Source organism: Juglans regia, chromosome 7, assembly GCF_001411555.2.
Source record: "Juglans regia cultivar Chandler chromosome 7, Walnut 2.0, whole genome shotgun sequence".
NCBI lineage: Eukaryota > Viridiplantae > Streptophyta > Magnoliopsida > Fagales > Juglandaceae > Juglans > Juglans regia.
In genome coordinates, this window is record NC_049907.1 from 44,293,785 (window position 1) to 44,315,946 (window position 22,162).

General features: G+C 37.6%; 2 protein-coding genes across 4 annotated transcripts; one reads left to right on the forward strand and one right to left on the reverse strand.

Annotated features, from left to right (window-relative positions):
• Positions 1 to 1,201: 1,201 nt before the first annotated feature.
• On the forward strand, positions 1,202 to 10,226 carry LOC108981991 (glycosyltransferase BC10-like). Of its 3 annotated transcripts, none has more exons than XM_035692691.1 (3): positions 1,202 to 1,776; positions 7,060 to 7,575; positions 9,313 to 10,201. In XM_035692691.1, the coding sequence occupies exons 2-3, from the start codon at positions 7,060 to 7,062 to the stop codon at positions 9,949 to 9,951; spliced, it is 1,155 nt and encodes a 384-aa protein (XP_035548584.1). In that variant the 5' UTR covers positions 1,202 to 1,776; the 3' UTR covers positions 9,952 to 10,201. The 3 variants fall into 3 exon arrangements, with proteins under 3 accessions (XP_035548584.1, XP_035548585.1, XP_018808798.1); XM_035692692.1 differs by having other exon boundaries at positions 1,202 to 1,770; positions 7,054 to 7,575; XM_018953253.2 differs by lacking the exon at positions 1,202 to 1,776 and having other exon boundaries at positions 6,757 to 7,575; positions 9,313 to 10,226.
• Positions 10,227 to 10,496: 270 nt separating this feature from the next.
• LOC108981999 (IAA-amino acid hydrolase ILR1-like 4) lies at positions 10,497 to 14,417 on the reverse strand. The gene is made up of 5 exons (XM_018953261.2): positions 13,923 to 14,417; positions 13,610 to 13,735; positions 12,654 to 12,968; positions 11,508 to 11,636; positions 10,497 to 11,293 (listed from the first exon to the last, which is right to left on the reverse strand). The coding sequence occupies exons 1-5, from the start codon at positions 14,280 to 14,282 to the stop codon at positions 10,886 to 10,888; spliced, it is 1,338 nt and encodes a 445-aa protein (XP_018808806.1). The 5' UTR covers positions 14,283 to 14,417; the 3' UTR covers positions 10,497 to 10,885.
• Between the last annotated feature and the right edge of the window lie 7,745 nt (positions 14,418 to 22,162).

Below are 22,162 nucleotides of genomic sequence, written 5' to 3' on the forward strand. Positions count from 1 at the left end.
GTAACGAAACCAAATTGCAATGCACGCGGATATAGTGGAGATGAATATTTTTGAGCCTTTGTCAAGCCCATCATTCTCAAGCTCTCTCTCCCCTCTCAGTCTCTTTCTCTGTTATGATCATGAGGGTTAAAGATTTAATCAAACTAGTATTCAACAGTTTTAGAGCTTTTGGATCAATGGTCGGGTCTTTAACAATTGGTATCAGAGTAGGGACCATGTCATAGGTTCAAGTCAAGGAGGGGCGACCTATAGGCTGGATTAAAATGTTTTGGTACTTTGTATGAACATAGTGTTAAGTTATTGAATATTGATAGATGAGTGAAGCTGTCAAAAGGGAAATGGCTACCATCGGGTCAGTATCGATAGAGTGGACTGCCGTGAACGTCGGATTCGGAAGCGTGATGGAATGTTATGATCTTGAGAATTAAAGATTTAACCAAATTAATATTCAACAATCTTAAAACTTTTAGATCAATAGTGAGATCTTTAATACTCCCTCCTCTATCAAGAATCTCCAAAGCTTCTCGTAGTTGTCCATCTTTAGAGTCCATGAATTAAAGTGATATATGTTATCATATTGGGCTTATGCCGTATGCTAATCACCATCCATTAAAGCACTGTAGGCATACACATTTGGTTCAGTTTCTTTGCTCTTCATCTCTTCAAGCAATCCAACCATGAATCAGAGAAGTATAGCTCACAACACTGGGCAAACGACACTTTGTCTCCATCTCTTTTAGTAACTCCTTTGCTTCTCCAATCTTTCTTAATCGACACAACCCATTAATCAGGCCGGTACTATATGTATATGAATCTGGAGTACAACCCATCTCTCAAAATATCCAAAAAAACAGCTTAAGGAGAGATAGGGAGCTTGAGGAGAGAGAGGGGGCTTCGGAGCGACTGACGGGTAGAGAGTCTTTATCTGCTGTATTTACGTCCATTGTAATAATATTAGAAAGCTGACGTGGCTCTCTCTCATTGGATGACGTAAAACTCATATTATCATTGCATCCAGTTTTATGATTTTCTCTTTTTGATTCTCTAGAAATTATACGCGTCGCGCGTTTACTGAATGGTGTAAATCGGTACTTCTCACCGCGTCCGGCTCCTGGTTATTTTTTCTCTCTGGCTCCCTAGATCAGCCGGTAAACCAATGCCAAGAAGTGCACGCTCCACAAATCGCTAAAGCACGCAATGCTTTCTGCCGCGGACACACCATGAACCGACCCTGTCAAGCCTCCTCAATCTCGAAGGATCCGACAAAACCCGCGAACAAACCTCGATACCATTCCTAGGTTTTTCCACCGCCACCCTACTTATTGTCACCCTTCTGTCTCTATTCCCCTCACATTTTCAAGTTCTTTTGTCTTCAAGAAACATCTCAACGTAAAGAACAGAAACATGGATATCGAAGTCCCTTTAACCTCTCCGATAGCTTCACATTCAACGAAAGCTGTTGCAAGGACGGAGACTATGAACTGATCACATTTATTTCTCAAACGTCTTTGGTGCTAACTCGAATCTTATATATGGCCCACACCGTTAGCACCCACATTGGCATCGTAGTATCTCTGCCACCTTTTTGAGAAGTACCCATATAGCGAGGGGTTGGATTTTTATTGGCCTCTTTGGACTGATCTCGGTCCTGGTGATATACGCGTGTTTGATTCTAAATCATTGCCACTGGGAGAAGTTTTCAAATGTAATGGGTGTTACCGGATTTGTGAAATTATGATACCCAGAGGCCGGATTTGATTGGAAATCGAGGTAAAGATGCAATCACTTCCTCCAAGCCTTACTGATCTGCACCACTTCAAGGCCTCTGCCAAGCACCCGTGACAATCTCCACCACTTCAAGGCCTTGCCCACAAGGCACCCGTGACAATCATTGCAAGACAGTGCTTACCAAGTGAGGATACAAAGATCTGAGCTTCCACAGCAATTCCCAAGAACTATCCTCCACAGATGCCCCAACCCACTTGATCAATACCTCAGTTAAAGCTTGATTCCCCACTTTCTTCATTCTTCTTTCTAGAATCAGTTCAGGTTCAGGTTGCACATTTCCTTCACTATCGACCGGAGGTAAGGTAGATAATGGGGAAATCTGATCTCCAAGTTTCTTTTTTAAGCAAGAAACATGGAAAACAGGATGTATTTTTGCTGAAGGTGGTAAATTCAATTTGTATGCCACTTGACCAATCTTTTCAATGATCTGAAAGGGACCATAGAATCGAGGGGCCAGTTTCATATTTCTTCTCAATGCTACTGATTTTTGTCGATAAGGCTGCAGTTTAAGGAACACCCAATCTCCCACTTCAAATACTCTTTCAATTCTCTTCTGATCAGCATACCATTTCATTCTACTTTGTGCCTTTTCCAAATTCTCCTTTAAAAGAGAAAGTACTTCATCTCGAGACTTCAGCTGCTGATCTACTGCAGCATTAGCAGTAGTACCAGGAACATATGTCAACAGCTTAGGAGGACAGATGCCATAAAGTGCTTGGAATGGAGTCATACCAATCGATGAATGCATGGTAGTGTTGTAACACCACTCTGCCATGGGTAAGCAAGCACTCCAATTCTTTGGCTTGGTGCCAATGTATGATCTCAAATAGCCTTCAACACATTTATTTAAAGCTTCTGCTTGGCCATCAGATTGAGGATGATATGCTGAGGAAAAAGCCAAATTAGCTCCTTGCATCTCAAATAATTGCCTCCAGAATTTGCTAGTAAAGACCACATCACGATCAGATACTATAGTCTTAGGCAGCCCATGAAGCTTAAAAACTCCAGAAAAAAACACCTCAGCTACCTTGCTAGCTGTATAAGGGTGTGCCATAGGAAAAAAGTGACCAAACTTGGTCAATCTATCAACCACAGTGAGGATAACAGTCATTCCCTTGGAACATGGAAGGCCTTCAATAAAATCCATTGCAATGTCCAGCCAAGGAGTCTGAGGAATGGGCAATGGCTGCAATAATCCTGCTGGATGTGTTGTTTCATGCTTATTCACTTGACACGCCTGGCACTCCTTCACCAATTTTCTGATATCCCTTCTCATACCAGGCCAATAAAAGTCCATCCGTGCCTTTTGTAATGTTTTATGATACCCAACATGCCCAGCTTCTGGGTTATGATGGATATAGTGTAAAATCTTTTGTTGAAAAGAGGAAGAAGGTACTATAACCAGCTTACCTTTCCTCAGCAAAAGACCTTGCTGCATAGAGTAATCTTTTGAAACTGGACTTCCTTGCTGTAAGGCAGTGATAATACTGCAAAGATCCTCAGAAAGAACATAACTTTGCTTAAGCTCATCCACCCAAAGAGGAGTAGGAAAAGATATGAGGGCTAATGTAGCTGTCTCCTCCATCATTTTCCTTGAAAGAGCATCTGCTGCCTTGTTATCCCTTCCCTTCTTATATTCAATCTTGAAATCATATCCCATAAGCTTGGAAATCCACTTCTGCTGAGCTTCAGTTGCTGCCTTTTGTTCTAACAAGTGTTTCAATGCTTGTTGGTCAGTTTTGATTTTAAAAACTTGACCAAGAAGATATGGTCTCCATCGTGCCACTGCACAAACCAAGGCCAAAAGTTCTTTCTCATATGTTGAGAGTAACAAAGCCTTGCCTTTTAAAGCTTTGCTGAAAAAAGCTATTGGCTGGCCTTCCTGCATCAAGACAGCACCCAGCCCCACTCCCGAGGCATCACACTCAATGGTAAACTCCTTTGTAAAGTCTGGAAGTCTTAATACAGGAGGTTTGGATACTGCATTCTTCAACTGAACAAAAGCTGCTTCAGCTTCTTTATTCCAATGAAAAGAGTTCTTTTTTAACAGCTGAGTAAGTGGTAAAGCTATTGAGCCATAGTGCTGTATGAACTTCCTGTAATAACCAGTCAGGCCCAAAAAGCCCCTCAATGCCTTCACTGTTTTTGGAATTGGCCAATCAATCATGGAAGAAATCTTGGCTGGATCTGCTTTAACTCCATCTCCCGATATTATATGGCCCAAATAATCAATTTCAGGGACAGCAAATTTACACTTAGATCTCTTAGCAAATAAAGTTTGTTGCTGCAAAACAGTTAAGACTGCCTTCAAGTGTTCCAAATGCTGAGCAAAATCTTGACTATAAACCAAGATATCATCGAAAAAAACCAAAACAAACCTTCTAAGAAAAGGCTTGAAGACATGGTTCATTAATCCTTGAAATGTAGCAGGTGCATTAGTAAGCCCAAATGGCATTACCAAGAACTCATAATGGCCTTCATGAGTTCTAAATGCAGTTTTTGAAATATCTTCTTCTTTCACCCTTATTTGATGATAACCTGACCTTAAGTCAAGTTTGGAAAAAATCTTAGCTCCATGAAGCTCATCGAGAAGCTCATCAATAACAGGTATGGGAAACTTGTCTTTAATGGTTTCATTGTTGAGGGCTCGATAGTCAATACACATTCTCCAACTACCATCAGCTTTCTTTACCAGCAACACAGGTGAAGAAAAAGGACTTTGGCTAGGCCTTATAACTCCATTACTGAGCAATTCATTCACTATCTTCTCAATCTCAGCTTTTTGATAATGAGCATATCGATAAGGCCTAACTGAAACTGGTTGAGCACCCTCCTTCAACAGAATCGTATGATCAAATTCCCTAGGTGGGGGTAAGCACTCGGGTTCTTCAAATATTCCTTTAAACAGCCCCAACAATTGCTCCACTTCACTATGCACTTGCCCTTCAACTACACAAGTCTCCAAGGTCATTATCTGCAACAACCACCCTTGTTGCCTCACAAAAGATGATTTCAACAGATTCAATCCAGGGTGTACTGCTACTGAATCATAAACTAAGCCTTGCAAAGAAAGCTTTTTTCCTCCCACCACAAACTGCATGATCATCTTGGTAAAATCCCAATGAATACCCCCCAATGTCTTCAACCATTGGACACCCAATACAATATCACAACCCCCCAAATTCAATACATGAAAAGGAACCAAGAACTTAGTACCTTGAATGCTGATATTTTCTTCACATCTGCCTTGGCTAAGTATTTTAGCACCATTAGCCACCTTCACTTGAAGACCTCTATCCTTTAACACCTTTAGCTTTGCTGCCTCCACGACCAATGGATCCAAGAAGTTATGAGTACTTCCTGAATCCACCAAGATTTCAACAGAAAATGAACCAATCTTGCCCAACAGCTTCATTGCATTGCTGTTAGTACAACCAGAAATTGCACTAATGGAAACCTCGAGCTCTTCAGATTCTTTTTCAAGAACTGAATTAACTTCTGTTACCAGCTCTTCATTCACTTGTGGTTCCTCATTCTCTACACTGCTATCCACATGCAACAAATAAACCTTTGGAGTTTTACAAATGTGGTTGGGGTTCCACTTCTCATCACAGTGGTAACAAAGACCTTTTTTCCTTTTTTCATCCATCTGCAAGGAAGTAATCCTCTTAGCTAGGATCTGATTTCTTGGCCCTCTATTAGAAACTTCCACTGGATTATCAACAACCCCTTTCTCACCAAGATGCAGATTAGTCTTCCAAGGTCTTCTTGAAGATAAAATATACTCCTCTTGGATTTTTGCCAATCCAAAAGCAGCACCTAGATTGACAGGATTAAACATTTTGACTGGTAATCTGACTTCATCTTTCAACCCACTCAGAAAACAGCTAAGTTTATGTTTTTCAGATAGTCCTTTTAATCGATTAGACAAAGCTTCAAATTGTGACTTGTACAAAGTGACAGAAGAAGTTTGCTTTAACTTCATCAAGGCCTCCATTGGGTCATCATATGCTGATGGCCCAAACCTCACTTGTAAAGCCAAGATTAAGGACTCCCAAGAATTAAATTGGCCAGAATCTAACCCTTCTTGGTACCATACCAACGCCTCTCCTTCCATGTGATAAGAAGCCACTAATAACTTCTGATGAAATGGTGTCTGGTGGTAGTCAAAATATTGAGTGGCTTTAAAAACCCACCCATTAGGATCAGTGCCATTGAATCGTGGAAATTCTAAACGCAACCCTCTCCAAACTACACCCCTATCATCACCATTCCCTCCACGAACTTCTTGATTATTAACATGACTGGATTCAACAACAGAACGTAACATGTCAGTGAGTTGATCTAACCTTTCTGAAATCCCACTGATTGCTTGGTGATGATGCTCCAATTGCTTCTGCATAATTTCTTGTTGCTTTTGTAAACCTTCTTGCTGACTTTTCATCGAGCCTCTTGTGCCCTCCGCCATTGTAGGATCGTCCACTGCTGATACCACTTGTAAGGTTCAAGCTGCTGAATTCTTGAACCAGCACCGGAAATCGTAACAAAACCTCAGAAACAATCAACACACAGAATAGACTGAACAAGATTTCATTCATAAACCTTGTAGAGAATTTTCGAGGAACTCTCAACCTCCCAAACAGACTCTCAGGATTATTTTTCTTTTTTTTCATCCTACTTACCTCTGCTTTTATAGAAGCAGATGTCTAACAACCTTCTAACAATCGCAAGAAAGCAAATGTAAAACGCAACTATCAGTTTACATCATGAAACGCAACGTTTCACTAAACACTAAACGCAGATGCTAAGAATCTAAAACGCAACACTTCCGTAAGAATTAAAACGATTCGTTTCATTAAACCTCAGTTCCCGTAACGGCTTAAACTGCTGCAACTAACTTCCTAACAACCTCATAACAGACTTCCTCCAAGCCTTACTGATCTGCACCACTTCAAGGCCTCTGCCAAGCACCCGTGACAATCACATTTATTTCTCAAACGTCTTTGGTGCTAACTCGAATCTTATATATGGCCCACACCGTTAGCACCCACATTGGCATCGTAGTATCTCTGCCACCTTTTTGAGAAGTACCCATATAGCGAGGGGTTGGATTTTTATTGGCCTCTTTGGACTGATCTCGGTCCTGGTGATATACGCGTGTTTGATTCTAAATCATTGCCACTGGGAGAAGTTTTCAAATGTAATGGGTGTTACCGGATTTGTGAAATTATGATACCCAGAGGCCGGATTTGATTGGAAATCGAGGTAAAGATGCAATCAAAGTTGATGGCATTGGAGGAAGGCAAGGACCCTGCCAGTTCAGTGAGAACAAATCAATCTAGGGCTCTGCCTTTGAGAGCCCTCCAATTTTTCTTGATATTTTTGGTTCTGGGTCTTGGGGTTTCTATTGTTAGCGTGTATATGACTCGATATTTCAAAGTTCAGATTGTTGCTCCGGTTGCAGAGTCCACTCTCAAGGCTTGCTTTGAAGGGCTAACCAATATAGAGAGCTGGATCAGACCTCCATCAAATCTGTTGCACACCATGAATGACACTGAACTGTTGTGGCGGGCTTCATCTGTTCCTCGGATAAAGACTTATCCATTCAAGAGAGTTCCCAAGATTGCCTTCATGTTCTTGACAAAGGGGCAATTGCCAATGGCACCTCTTTGGGAGCGGTTCTTTAAGGGGAATGAGGATCTTTACTCGATCTATGTTCATTCATTGCCATCTTACAATGCCAGTTTTACACCATCCGTTTTTTACAGGAGACAAATCCCAAGCCAGGTATCATAACCTTTCATCTTTTAATACATATCGGGTGCAATGAGTTTGTACATTTCTTTCATAAAAAAAGCATTTTATTTTATTGCCATCAAAATTATTCTTCTCCGGAACATGCGTTGAAAACTCTCTATACGGTTCTTAAGCATCCTCATAATTTTTAATTGAAATGGATCTGATGCTGATGAAAAATAATCCTTTGAGATGTATAGGGAGCCTTCAGCTATAGAATTTTGGGACGAAGGAAAGCATGTAATTGGTTGCGATTGCGTTGTTTCTGCATGAATGCTAGACTTCCATCTTTATAAATTGCTAAGTATGTGCTTAATATTACTTCCAAGTGGATAGGTCTCTCTCTCTTATTTTGGTCAACGGTAGAGTGATTGTATGGTTGGTAATTTTAAATACAGCATTGATAGGTGATAAGACCATTTAGATTTGGTTTGAAATGTTTCAGCATTTTTGTTGAAGTCTATCAACTGCACGGATAAAGGGCATTTAGTGCTAAGTGAATTGATAGATGGCATATAGTTTGAAAGATCCTAGCCTAGTTGAATGTTGAAGGGTTAGCTGGCTCAAATTGAAAATGGGCCCTTGCAGTTGATCTACACAAATATTTGGAATAACCTTCTCAATTAGTAAAGGAGGAGGTTCCCTAAAACCATATCGGTTTACATCCAAGCTTTTGCCTTTTTAATGAGCATATAATTTGACCATATGGTGGAGGCCACTCTTTTGTGCAAGTGTCTTACAAACATGGTTTTGTTCGTAGATAAGAGTAAAATGTCAGAGCAGGTTTTATCAATCCAACCTTCAATTTAGAGTGGACGTCATTGAGTTGGGTCTGACAATAATTATGTTGTGGTTCCAAGATTTGGAGTGGGAGATAATTGGCAATAGCTAACAGTACTCAATACAAGCATATAATTTGAACATAAGGCAGGGACTGTGCTTTGTGTCAGTGTCTTTTAATCATGGTTTTATTTCATGGAGTAAAATGTCATAGCAGGTTTTGTCCATCCAACCTTGACTTTAGTTGCATCTGATAATAATTTGCTGTGGTTTTAGCAGTTTGAGTGGGAGGAAATTGGTAACCTTAATAAAAAGTCGTGGACCATGCTGCATACTTGTAGTGGTTATCCGTTCATTCCCAACCTACCCCTTTTCTTAATTTTAAGTATATCTCCAATGATGCGTTGTCATGGCTATCTGCTTCTGCATGTAAGAATCCACCAGGCTAAGATGTCGCTTATTGCCACTGAATAACAGGTGAAAATGGCACACTTTTAGGGGGAGAAAATATTTCAGTTATAAATTGCCTTCTCTCCAGGTGAATTCGCCAACTAGCAGATATCTTACACCATTAGCTATTTACCTTGAAATTCCTGTTCTGCAATGCTATCCCCATATTTTAGCAGTTTGTGCTGACTTTATTAGAGCATTTTCTTTTGAAGTCCAGTTTGATTGAAAAAATTAATTTAGCAATCCAGTTTCTAGTGAAGCTTCTGAGTCTGTATGCTTTTTATGTCTGGAGGAGGCAATTATGCGTGTGGCGTAATGAAAAAAGATGATTAGCTAGATTAAAGATTTTCCAGTTTCTCAATAGCTACTTGAGCACATTTTTATTCAGTACGTTTTCTTTCATGAAAAGAGAGCAAAATAAAACAAAAAGGATCAGCATGTTTTTCCTTGTTGGAAACTTAAATCCACTCATATTTCTCTGGTCGTATTTCTGAGCAGGTGGCAGAGTGGGGAAGAATGAGTATGTGTGAAGCTGAGAGGAGACTCCTAGCTAATGCTTTGCTTGATATCTCAAATGAATGGTTTGTCCTCCTTTCGGAGGCATGCATTCCTCTCCACAACTTCAGCATTGTTTATCGCTACATATCAAAATCCAGGTACAGCTTTATGGGATCGATTGATGAACCTGGACCTTATGGGAGAGGGCGCTATGATGAGAACATGGCACCTGAGGTCAACCTCACTGACTGGCGTAAAGGGTATCAGTGGTTTGAAGTAAATCGAGAACTTGCAGTTAAGATAATCGAAGACACCACTTACTACCCTAAATTCAAAAAATTTTGCCAACCGGCTTGCTATGTGGATGAGCACTACTTCCAGACAATGCTGAGCATCCAAACTCCACATCTTTTGGCAAACAGGAGCCTTACTTATGTGGACTGGTCAAGAGGTGGTGCTCACCCTGCTACATTTGGCAAGGCAGATATCAAGGAGGAGTTTTTCAAGAAGATTTTTGAGAGTAAGACATGCCTTTACAATAACCAGCCCTCGTCACTTTGTTTCCTTTTTGCAAGAAAGTTTGCCCCAAGTGCTTTGGATCCTCTATTGGAATTATCCTCCAAAGTTCTAGGCTTCTGATAAATGCTCGGCTTTTGAGATGCATGTTCTGGTGAATGTTTGTTGGAGCGTGTAGTTATGACCTAAATTATTGTCTTAGTAGATCTCAGGCATAAAGACATTACGAATATTGAGTTGTCAGTCAACTGTGGAATTTTTGGATGCAAGGGTTTTATGAGATTTTTTGAAAGTGTTGAGATCCATTAAAAACCTGTCTTGAGTTTTTTTTAAGTTATGTTCGAATTGAAGAAGATTTTTAGTTATGAGTTCATTTATTAAATTCTGAGTTCGTAGCACCATGCGTATGCACATTATTCATTACAACAAGCAACTGCCTTGAATTAGTTCACGACCTTTCTAGCCATGGGAATCGCATCATGTTTGACTCTAAAACGTATTCCAATTTCCATGACGTGAGATAATTGGTAATGCATCTGTAAAGTATTCATTGACAAGTACTTTTTATGCACGTTTCTATCTTGTTGGCTGCAAGAACAACCTTTAATTGTGATACATTTCATGACTCGTAAGCAATGCAAATAATAGATACAAAGCAGCAAGTGGAACGATATATACATACATATATATATATATATCACTTTTATCTTATAAAATACAACAACTCTAATTGCATTATTCAAAGTTTTGAAAGACACTCAAGAAAGTCAAAAGAATGCTTGTAGGATGTGAAATGCTCGGGATTGAAGATGTCAAAATATCATTTTCTTTTTCAACCGGATGGATAAGCTGACAAATTGATGACTTTGTTGCTAAACATATGAAATCAACAGTGCTGACATAATGAACCTAAACTATTTGACGGAGATGACTTGATTTCAAAACATGTCATCTACAACTGAAGCAGTTACAAATATAAACACAATACCTGGTGAAAATTTGGTCGTGCCAAAGCCCGTATGGAATTCGAACAGGCAACAAGATGGTCAAGAAACATTTACAACTCATCATGATAGTTTCTGTCAGAAACAGAAACCTCCTGCTGGAATTCAAGCAGATACCTAGCAGCCAATGATGCATGAAGAGCAGCACCATATGGAAATGCATCTTCATTAATTTGGAAGTATGGTGAATGCAATGATTCTAGCCGTCCACGAGTCCCATTCTCCATCCCGAGTAAAAAGAAGTATCCAGGTATTACCTCTTGGTAAAATGCAAAATCCTCTGACCCCATCACCGGTTTCAAGTCCTTGACTCTGTGGGTGCCAAGCATATCCCCAGCGACATCTAAGAAGTACTCATGCAAACCTTTATTGTTTATGGTTGGAGGGAAGAAGTTTTTCTCCTCTGTGAAAAAATTCACAGTTGCATTACACCTCTGCACAGCAGCCTGCCCTGTGATAACCTGTTGAAGAAGAAAATCGGTTTGTTATAGCAAAGAGAGGGCAGGGCGCATTGCATGGGAAGTAAGCTACAGAGGAAGTAACCAAGTTAGAGATATATGCATGAAGAACTGTTTCTTGAGAGTTTATTAGCTATGAATTTTTCATTATCAATTCCAACCAATGTGACATAAGACTTTGCCATATATGGGATGATACATCATTCAACTTCAGTACCTCCTCAATCCGCTGCCGGAGTTGCATAAAACTTTCCTTTGAAAATGCACGAAAGGTGCCGCCAATTGTTACAGAATCCGGAATAACATTGAATGCACCACCACCTTGGAATCTCGCAACAGTAACTACCTGCAAAGACACAGGACAATTGCTAAATATCATAAGAACAATATATCTCATGGAAATTTGATGCCTGACATGCATGAAAACATTGTAACAGAAGAAGCTAGTGCCATGGGTTATCCACAAAAATGAGGTTCTCAGAGCTAATTGAAGGGGAACAACTTAGTTAAATATCATGGACCGCATGAGGAGTTAATGAGATCAGAAGACAAGTTTTCATTTGAAGTAATTATACAGTCGTGTTACAAAAATTACCCAGTGTTAGTCCCCTTGAAAGCTGAGTTAAAAGATGGGGTCCTAACCTTTAAAATGCATGAATTAACTCCAGTTTGACAGCCTGTAAGTTTAATCATTGCATCAGCTAATGGCCTAATGCCCCATACCAGTATCATTTGCCTCTTAAAATAGCATATAAGACCCTCACTTTTTTTTTTTTCCTTCCACAAGCATTTCAACAATTTTTTTTTTATAATATACCGATATCATTGGAGTCTTCAATTACTTATTTGTGGCTACATATCTCATGTTCGAAAATATCTTTGATCAAATTTCAAGAATAAAAATGGAATAAATTTATCCAACGGCCCTTAATTGAGTTTCAGACTTTCAGCAACAACTTTAATCTTCTAATAATAACTAATAACAATAACCTCATATACAAGATACATAGATTTTTTTAGTTACTATTCTTTTACTCCATCATAATTATGTCCCATGCAACTTTAGACATTGCAAACATGGTGATTTGATGGTTGGTTTCTCAACAATCACACTTGCTACCAGATGAACCATCATGTTAGAGAGGTGCTCGAGTCACTTCAACATGAGGTACAAACCTCTGTTAGGCGGCTATAGAGGATAGTTACTTTTCACAAAATGGATGCAATGTCAACCAACCCCTTCCCCCACTTCCCCTTTTATCTTTATTTCACAAAATACACATAAAGATTTTATGACTTTGAACAGAAAGGAAAAAGGAGAGATAATCAGAAATAGATGTAATGTGAGAAATATCAGATGTACCTGTGGGTCCAGTGGATCAGCTTCACGTGAAACAAGATGTTGTAAGCTAACAATCACATTAGAAGCTGCCAATATTGGATCTACTGAATGTTGAGGAATGGCTGCATGGCCTCCTTTTCCACTTATTACAGCTTCAAAGAAGCCGCTCCCAGCCCCTATGGGACCAGCTCTGGAGTGTGCTTCACCAACAGGTAGATTAGGTGCAACATGCAAGCCAAAGATAGCATTTACATTCTCTAATGCTCCAGCATCTATTACTTTCATGGCCCCTCCACCACCTTCCTCAGCTGGTTGGAAAACAAGTATAACAGTTCCCTGCAAGTGTTTGTATCTATCAGTAAGCATAAGAGGGGGATAAAGAACCATAATTGGCCATCTGAGCAATAAGTGACTGCTTTGGGTTATTAGTTGTGCTTTCAATCTCTAATTAGGTCACAGAACTTCCATCAAGAATAATTGATCCTCCCCACTCCCCCATAGTAGAAGAAGAAGGAGAAAGTTTGCAGCTAGTATCCATACAAAAGTAACAAACTATACTTTATTGTTTAATGGAGAATTAGATATTCTTTTCTAATGGCTAACAACTGTTATCGGCACTTTTGAGCCCCTCTCCAACAGGGATCTCACTGTAGCAAACTGACTTTTTAACGGATGCATCATGTTCCCCCTTAGAAATTGGTCATAAACTCCATACATAGTGGAAAAAGGATGCGTCTTAAAACCGATCACAAATCCATATAAAATTCTGAAATAAGAACTTAGAAAAAAAACTTCATACTCAGCAAAGCTGGACCATCTACAGATCTTAGCCTTATTGTCATAACTTATTACTGTTATATTATTTACTTTAGGTAAGGAGGGCAGTTATATCAGTCAAGCGAAAAACAATATAACATACCCATTTTTTCCTGACATGTGATAATATGAAATTAAGAAGCAAAGATGGACCAACAGACCTTTAACTCTTCACGATGCTCTTGAAGGATCTTTGCAGCTCCAAGAAGCATTGCAACATGGGCATCATGCCCACAAGCATGCATCTTCCCTGGAATTCTACTCTTATGCTCCCACTCCACCATTTCCTATAAATTCAAGACCCCGTCAACACAAATAGCAAAAACAAAATTTTTCGAATATCACAGAATAATCCCTACTTGCCAAATTCCCAATCTACACATTCAAATATCAACAAGTCACTCAATCTTACAACAATGAACTATACTCATACATCCTGCTTATATTGAATGCATAATCAAAATCTAATCGAACCTGCATAGCAAGAGCATCCATATCAGCCCTTATGGCCACAAAAGGGGCTCCACCAGTCCCAATGAAGCCGATAACACCAGTAACTGCAACTGGGTAATTATAGGGAATACCCATCTTATCCAATTCTGCTCTGATAAGCTTACTAGTCTCAAACTCCTCAAAACCCAATTCTGGGTTTTCGTGTATTTTCCTTCTGATTCCCACCATCCAATCAAACAGTTCCGGACTCTTGGCATATTGGAGAAACCTTTTGGGGATTTCTGAGAGCCCATTTGAGGTCGAAGAAGAATCTGAGAAAGCGGACCTCGGACCAAACAAGTTAAGGATGAAAATCAAGGAGACCCACTTGAAGAAACCCATGATTTCTCTGCAAGCGAGCTCGGGATTGGAAGTACAAGTAAGAAAAATGTTTGTTTACGATAAAGTGACGTGGGTTTTTGTATTTTGAAATTTGAAGTCCTTTTCATACAAGAAGAAGCACGAAAGCGAAGCACAGTTTTATAATGAGGAAAATGTGGAATTACAGAAATAGAATAGAATACAAGACTCGTGCTGCAAAGTGTAAGAACTAAAGAAGACGTGTCAGGCCACCCGTGAACGTGGGTTTGAAAATGGTGGTGGCTGCAACAAATCAGTCACAGCTCAACCCACGTGCTGAATCCTAATTTCCACATGTTATTTTTAAGGCTCCCCCCCCCCCCATTACGGTACCTTCTTCCAGGGTGCCAAAGTTCAAACGGTAAACAGTAAACAAAAATAATAAAAATGGAAGAACAGTGACAAAAGAAGCGTTTTTAGATTTATTTATCTGGTTGATATGACAGCCACTTGTCATCTCATTTCAGTGGGGGTTCGTTTGTCTAAATATCTATCATTTAAAATGTAAAATGAATTGGAAAGTTGGGAAGGAAGTTCAAATGTCACAGGACAAATCAATGTTAAAAGAGGAAAAAAATAAAATAGTACTTGTCTTGCTGAGAATAACATTACGAGTAGAACCGCTCTAGGATTGCCATTTTGCACCAACTTGACCCACTTTGATAGCGAACAGCCGACGCTTTTATAAAAATATTATCTTTGCAATATAAATCCTATTTGAATGCTTCTTATGTTAGGCACTAGAGTAGCCTGGTTTTGGACTATTCCTCTTTGTTTGTCAACGGTCAAAGTAGTGGATAAGAAGGCATGAAAATAAAGGTATAATTTCAAAAGTTTTAGCTAAACAAGATACGCCTTATTTGTAAGATGAAAAACCTGTTCAACCCATTAAAAAGTAAAAGTATCTCCACAAATGAGTATAGGATATGTATAATTCAAATGTTCACTTAAGATAGAAGGAGAGTCGTTAAGCAGAACTTATTGAATAGCACCTTTTGAATTGAAGGGAGATGAATGGATCTTCTCCATTTTAATTGAAATGTATAATATAAAAACACTACTATTGATTTTTTTGAGCAAAGAAAGACCCTGTTGGTATTTTTTTAATAAATATTAGTTGTAACGTTTGTTTATTGTCTAGTACTAATGGTGTTTTTTGAAATTCTTTTAAGCCATTAAGGTTAAGAGTTGTGTAGCTTGTATTTATTGTTGATCATGATTGAGTGTCTTAATTTAAAGTTGATCAGGTTTTTTCTTTTTATTTTTTTGAAAAAAAAATTTATGATTGATAGCGTTGTCTTTTTATTCTTATAAATGAACGTTACACGTTTGGTGTTAATTCCTCGTAGCTGGATTATTGTCTTCAGAAACTCTTTACGCGAGTCTCTATTTTTTTTTCAAACAAATAGTAAAAGTCGATTTTATGGCCTCTTGTACGTTTCTTTCATTAATTGCTCATAACTCCTTGCAATTTTATTGAGGTTTTATTTACATGGCAATTAGGGTTGAGTAAAATTTTGAAATTTTTCATTCCATCCGACATTTGCCTCGAATTTAACTCTAATGAAGTCAGAGTGATCGAATTTCAGAGTCGAAGTTCAGAGCTATTCCGAACCCCATTTTAGAGTCGGAGTCGGAGGAGCTCCGAACTCCAACTCTAAATTTTTTACAAAAAAAAAAATTTAGATATAAAACGACGTCATTTTACATCTGAATTTTTTTTTTTAAATAAATGACTCGTAGGACGGCGTAGTTTTATCACGCGGAGGGGGCCAAAACGCAAGAGCCCCCCAATTCCCTTCTGGCTTCTTCTTTCTTCCTTCTCTATTCTTTGTTCTCTCTCGTCTTATGCATCTGCACTTTGCTGCATCTCGCATCTCTATTGCCATCGTTCCTTGTTGCTCCTCCGTGCGACTTCAAGTCGAGCTTTAGCCTCCATTCAGCTTTAGCGTACGGTGAGAGTGAGGGGTTCCGTACTTCCAAGCTCTAGAATTAAATCAAGTAGTTTAATTAATTAATTTTATGTAAATGTCTCTCACTCTCTTGTAAATTGATATTTTGTTGTGATTCTTTTAAATTGGTTTTTTAAATTTGTAGTAAGGAAATATGTTTAATAAAATGTATGATGTGTTTATAAGTTGTGTTGTATGCATACATAGTATTTGATAAAATGTGTAAGAGATGTTAACTCCAACTAATGAACACTTGTAAGTATAATTCTCAACACTCTTCTTTAAATTCACATATATTCTTTAATCAAAATCGCCTATACATGACGGCTAGCTTAATTAATTGGTTTAATTAGCCTAATCAAATAAATATACTTAATTAATTTCACCAAATTAACGGTAAATATAATTAATTATAAGCCCATCATTTTCTTGGTGCACCAATAATATTATTGGTGCTGCAAGGAGCATATATGTCATGTCTAATTAACTCATTAATTTTATTTTGAGGCGGCTTGCAATTTAATTGCTAATTAGGCCATGATCAATGCCTTTGTCTTGTATACATAATATATATATATATATATATATATATATATATATATATATATATATATATATCTCAAGCTAATTAATTTCCTCGATCCATAACGACTTTAAGAAAGCAAATTAATTAAGCAAGCATGAAAATGGCAATTGAATGTTGTCTAAGTAGTGGCTGATCATCACATCTTTGTCTAGTTAAAGATGATCACATGACACAGAATTAGCTCCTAATTTAACATTTTAAATAAACTGTGTGTGTGTGGACGCTCATGCATATATGGAGACCACAACTAAACTAGCTCATCCGCCCATTCATAATAGCTAGCAGTTTGATCAACTACAGTAAACGAACCTGAAGCTAAATTAATTTGTCTGATTAGCAGTAGTACTTAACACTATAATTGTTGTGCTGTATTGAACATTATAAATTTTGCGTAGTATTATTTTTTGAGTACTAGTGTATTGATGCTCGTTAAGTTTTAGTGTTTTACTTATGTACATTGTTTAGAAGTGTATTCTCAAAAGTAAAACTTGATAAATATAACTATTAATTATTGTGCTGTTCTCATACATCCCTTGCCTTTTAAACTCGAGCATTGAACCTCGGCCTCTCTGCCTCCAACTTTCAGGTTTTGAGTATTGTCAATTTTAGTACTTACCATGTAAACCTTGTTTCACACACACTCATAGATAGATAGATAGGCAAACATTATTTTTCATCTCATAGACCTACACATCGATGCTGAGATTTATTTATTTATTTAAACTCTTATTATTTCAGCTTCACTCAAAATCTTAAACCAAGGATGAACTTATTACTTAAAATATTAGTACCCTCGGCAAGGCACCAGTGTGTTATGTGAGGGGTTCCCCTTGCAATGAATAATTTTATATCTTTGTATAAAATAGTATTTACATGTGCCCTCTTGCAATGAATAATTTTATATCTTTATGTTAATTTAAATGTTTAATAAATGCTAGTTATTTTTTAAACTTTTTTTTTATTTTTATTTTTTAAGCTTCTTTGATTGTGACATGGATCGTTCACAAGGGGATGTGGCGGATGCCAATGCTACAACTCCTACACCGGTGGATACTTTCATCCCTAGAGCCACATCTAGGGCAGCTACATCTTGTGTAAGTAGTCAACTCCCACTCCCAGTTGATATAGAGGATGAGGATATGTTCAACGAAGAGGAGGAAATGCTCATTGAGCAAGATCAACCACTACGGTCTTCTACAAAGAGGTTGTGGACATGGAAGTATTTCATCAAAATTTCTGGTGATATTGCGAACCCGATAACAAGATATAATTACTGTGGATCACTTTGTGAATGCCATTTGAAAAAGCAAGGTACCAGTGTGTTAATAGCACATCTAAATGGTTGCCAACGATATAAGATAGCGAAGGGATTGCAAGCCACTGATCAGACCAACCTCAGTAACCAAACTTCTACAGCCATTGATGATACACAGACTAAGAAATTAGGCATCCCTCAATACAGTGAGAATATGTTAAGGGACATGCATGCAGAGATGATGATTACTGATGATATGCCCTTTACCACAGTCGAGAAAAGAGGCTTTCGAAATTTTCTAAATTTTGTTGAGTCACGATTTCTCATTCCATCACTATATACAGTGATGCGAGATTGTATGAAGAGGTATGCGAATGACAAGGCGGAGATGATGAAGATGTTTATTACCACTGGCCAGAGAGTATCGTTTGCGACTGACACATGGACTTCCATACAAAACGTATGCTACATGTGTATCATAGCACACTACATTGACAGTGAGTGGATTTTGCATAAAAACATTATTGGTTTTAAAGATATTGTGGATCATAAAGGTGCATCAATTGGGGCGAAGATGGATAATTGTTTAAAGGACTGGGGAATTCAAAAAATGTTGTGTATTACAGTTGACAATGCCAGTGCCAATGAAACAGCAATTGATTGGTTGAAGCGGAACACGACGGTGAGAGATGGTGTCATTCGGGCTCACGAATTTATTCATGTTCGATGTTATGTTCATATCATCAACCTTATAGTTGTTGAGGGGTTAAAAGATGTTGATGATTCCATTACCTGAATTCACAGTATTGTACGATATGTGAAGGGTTCCCCTCAAAGGCTTGCCAAGTTTAAGACAATAGCAGAAGATCTTAAGATTGAATGTTCTAGTATGTTGTGCTTAGATGTTTCGACTCAATAGAACTCTACATTCATAATGTTGGATGTGGCACAAAAGTACCAAAAAGCATTGCAGATGGAGGTCGAGGATGGGGGCCTGAGGTATGCTTTGTTGGAGCCAGCAGGACAGGGGCTCGGTGCGCCGGACGCACATGATTGGACTAGTGTGAGCTACTTTGTTGAATTTTTAAGAATTTTTTATGACATAATCATGCGGCTATCTGGATCCAAATATACGACTGCGAACTCATTCTTCAGCGAGCTCTCGGAGCTTCACTTCCACTTGGAAAATAGTTGTACTGACTCTGGTGGATTGTTATTTGCTATGGCTACAATGATAAAGACCAAATATGATAAATATTAAGAAAATATTGAGAAGATAAATAGATTGTTATTTGTGGCTGTGATCCTTGACCCCCGATATAAGTTGGCTATTCTAGAATTTTGGGTAAATTTCGTCCTCAGGGCAGTGATGGCTGCAGAGTTTATTAGAGTACTAAAAAGTGATATTGATGACCTATATAATCACTACAACAATAGCTGTCAGCCTTCATCCGCAGCTGGTAGCTCTTACATTCGAGGCCGACGGGGTTGATAGCTTCCTCAGGTGATACTGACCCATCTGTAGGGGTTAAAGGTCATCGTATTATCCAGCAGTATCATCAATTCATGTCAACAAGGAATATTATGCATTGTACATCTGAGATTGAACGATATTTTATGGAAGCTGTCGTGACACATGATGATGTATTTCAGCTATTAACTTGATGGAAAGTTAATTCCATCAAGTATCCAGTCATTTCCCGTATAACCCGAGATGTGCTAGTCATTCATGTCACTACGGTTGCCTTAGAGTCGGCATTTAGCATTGGAGGTCCTGTGTTGGATGCTTATCGGAGTTCATTGTCACCATCAACCGTGAAGACCCTCGTTTACACACAGAATTGGATAAGTGAAACGCCCATTGAACTAGATATTGTTGGCGTTGATGCCGAGAGCTATAGACTTGAATGAGGTAAGTTTATATGCTTTTAAATGATTATTTAATTATTTTTAATGTTTCTAACTTTTATTTTTTATGATTTTATAGATCTAATTGTGAACCATAACATAATTGCCGATGACTGAGAGTTTGAGACGAACGCCCCTTGAGAGTTGGGATGGAGTTGAGAAAACCCCATTTCTTGGTAAGAATGAAATTCTACTTTTACCGTTTTCATTTATTGATTGTAACTTTTTATCTTCATTTCAAGTATGATCACAGATTAATGGACCATTGAGATTTGAGTGACATGAGCATTTAATATTTATGTCAATGTTGTTATTACGTTATAAATGAAACTGTTATAACTTATGGCTACATCATACATGTTATTTAGTTTTTGAATTATTGTATTTAAGTTTTTTTTTTCTTTTTCTTTTTTTCTTTTCAGCATTTTTTTTTTTTACAGGTTTGGACTAGGACTTTGGTGATCATATTAGTCTTAATGGATCAAATTTATTTAACAAAAGAAATTGACCATATTATTTATTTAAGTACTATTATTATTATTTAAGTTTGGTTACCAAACTCATCTCAACTCATTATTACAACTTTTTCAAATTCCAATACAAAATATAATAAACAATTCAACTTTTTCAAATCTCAAAATAATAATAATATTAAAAAATAATATTCTAAAAATATTTTATCATCTCAACTCAACTCAACTCAACTCACTTCAACATCCAAACATAACCTTGTCTAATAGACGATCAGAGGTCCGACCTCCATTCGGAGTCGGACTCCGATTTCGTTCAGAGTCGGAATCGGAGCAAAAAATTAGCTCCAACTCCGTCGGAGCCGGAGCTCAACCCTAATGGCAATTAGTACTTGTAGTTGAAAAAAGATCACCTAGAGGGGTCGCGTATGGTCGTTTTTATGGGTATGATCGACTTATTATTTTGCATACACTATAGAATAGTTTGATTAGGAAAAAACAAAAGAAGGATGTATATATTTTTGAGAGATTGGAGGCAATAGAGAGGTGTTCTTTGAGTGAAGTTTTAGGCTCAACTGCTTGTATAGAGAAAGTCTGAATTATACGATGATAAGTTGGATTGTTGTATCATAGAGGAGTCAAGTCAAGAGGAATTCTGCTGCATCGATTAATCTAAAATTTTATACACCGCAGAGGGTTTGAATCTCCTTAAAGAGAACGAGATTTCCGTACCTAGGTCCAAATTGGCTTCGTTTTAATTTTAACTTAATTGTAATTCTTATTATATTATTGTGTATTTCACCAACAAGACCCAAGTTCATCAACAAAACTACTATTTTGAGTATGAAAAATGATAGTTGTAGTTGTAAGTGTGTAAGTGTCGTATAATCATTTTGAAAAATGTAAATAAATATGAGATTTATATAAAAATAAAAAATTTAAAACGATTGTACGACACTTACATACTCTAAAATTATATGTAGTATTACTCTTTGAGTATTAACCTATTCACTTTGCCTCTATTTATTTGAGTTTTTAAATAAAAGAAAGAATCATACTACACTTTTATCGCACAGTAATAATGTATTATTGTTCATCCATGCTTGAATTCAAGAGTTAATACGCAATGTCATATTAAAATAATCATGTGATCTTTTACTCCATGGTTCATAACTTCGTAAACATGAAATCCACGAGGGCTCGTGCGTGAGCTGTTTGTGAAGTTCTATCTGGTCATACGAGTTAAACTAACGCCACGTGTAACACAGTCACAACCAAGCTCGCATTGGAGGTTACAAAAAGCCGTAACAGAAGGGGACAAAGACAGCTGCACAAAATTATTTTAAGGTACAATTACTTTCTGGCCGGATTCCGATCGTCCAATCGTACGACAGTTTTGCCACAAAAGTTAAACAGTAATGATATATATTTACAAAAAAAATTGACTTTAATATTAAAATTTTAACGTAAATTTCAAATTTATTTATTTTTATGCGACTTTAAGGGTTTTTTTTTCCCAAGCAATTGCGACTTTGAAGGAATGTTTGGATAGGAAGATGATGTTATTTTATTATTATAATTTTTTAAAATTTTTAAATAATAATATTAAAAAATAATATTTTATTTAATTCATTTAAAATTATTTTATATCATTTAAATATTCAAACTAGTCCTTTTCCAAATTAAAAATG

Bases quoted from the DNA above. Each gene is read 5' to 3' on its own strand.
- LOC108981999 (XM_018953261.2), bottom strand. From the start codon at position 14,282: ATGGGTTTCTTCAAGTGGGTCTCCTTGATTTTCATCCTTAACTTGTTT. The intron at 13,736-13,922 runs GTTCGATTAGAT...TTGAATTTATAG, and splicing joins TGGATGCTCTTGCTATGCAG to GAAATGGTGGAGTGGGAGCA. The intron at 11,637-12,653 runs GTACATCTGATA...GTGTCTTTGCAG, and splicing joins CTGATCCACTGGACCCACAG to GTAGTTACTGTTGCGAGATT.
- LOC108981991 (XM_035692691.1), top strand. From the start codon at position 7,060: ATGCAATCAAAGTTGATGGCATTGGAGGAAGGCAAGGACCCTGCCAGT. The intron at 7,576-9,312 runs GTATCATAACCT...ATTTCTGAGCAG, and splicing joins GGAGACAAATCCCAAGCCAG to GTGGCAGAGTGGGGAAGAAT.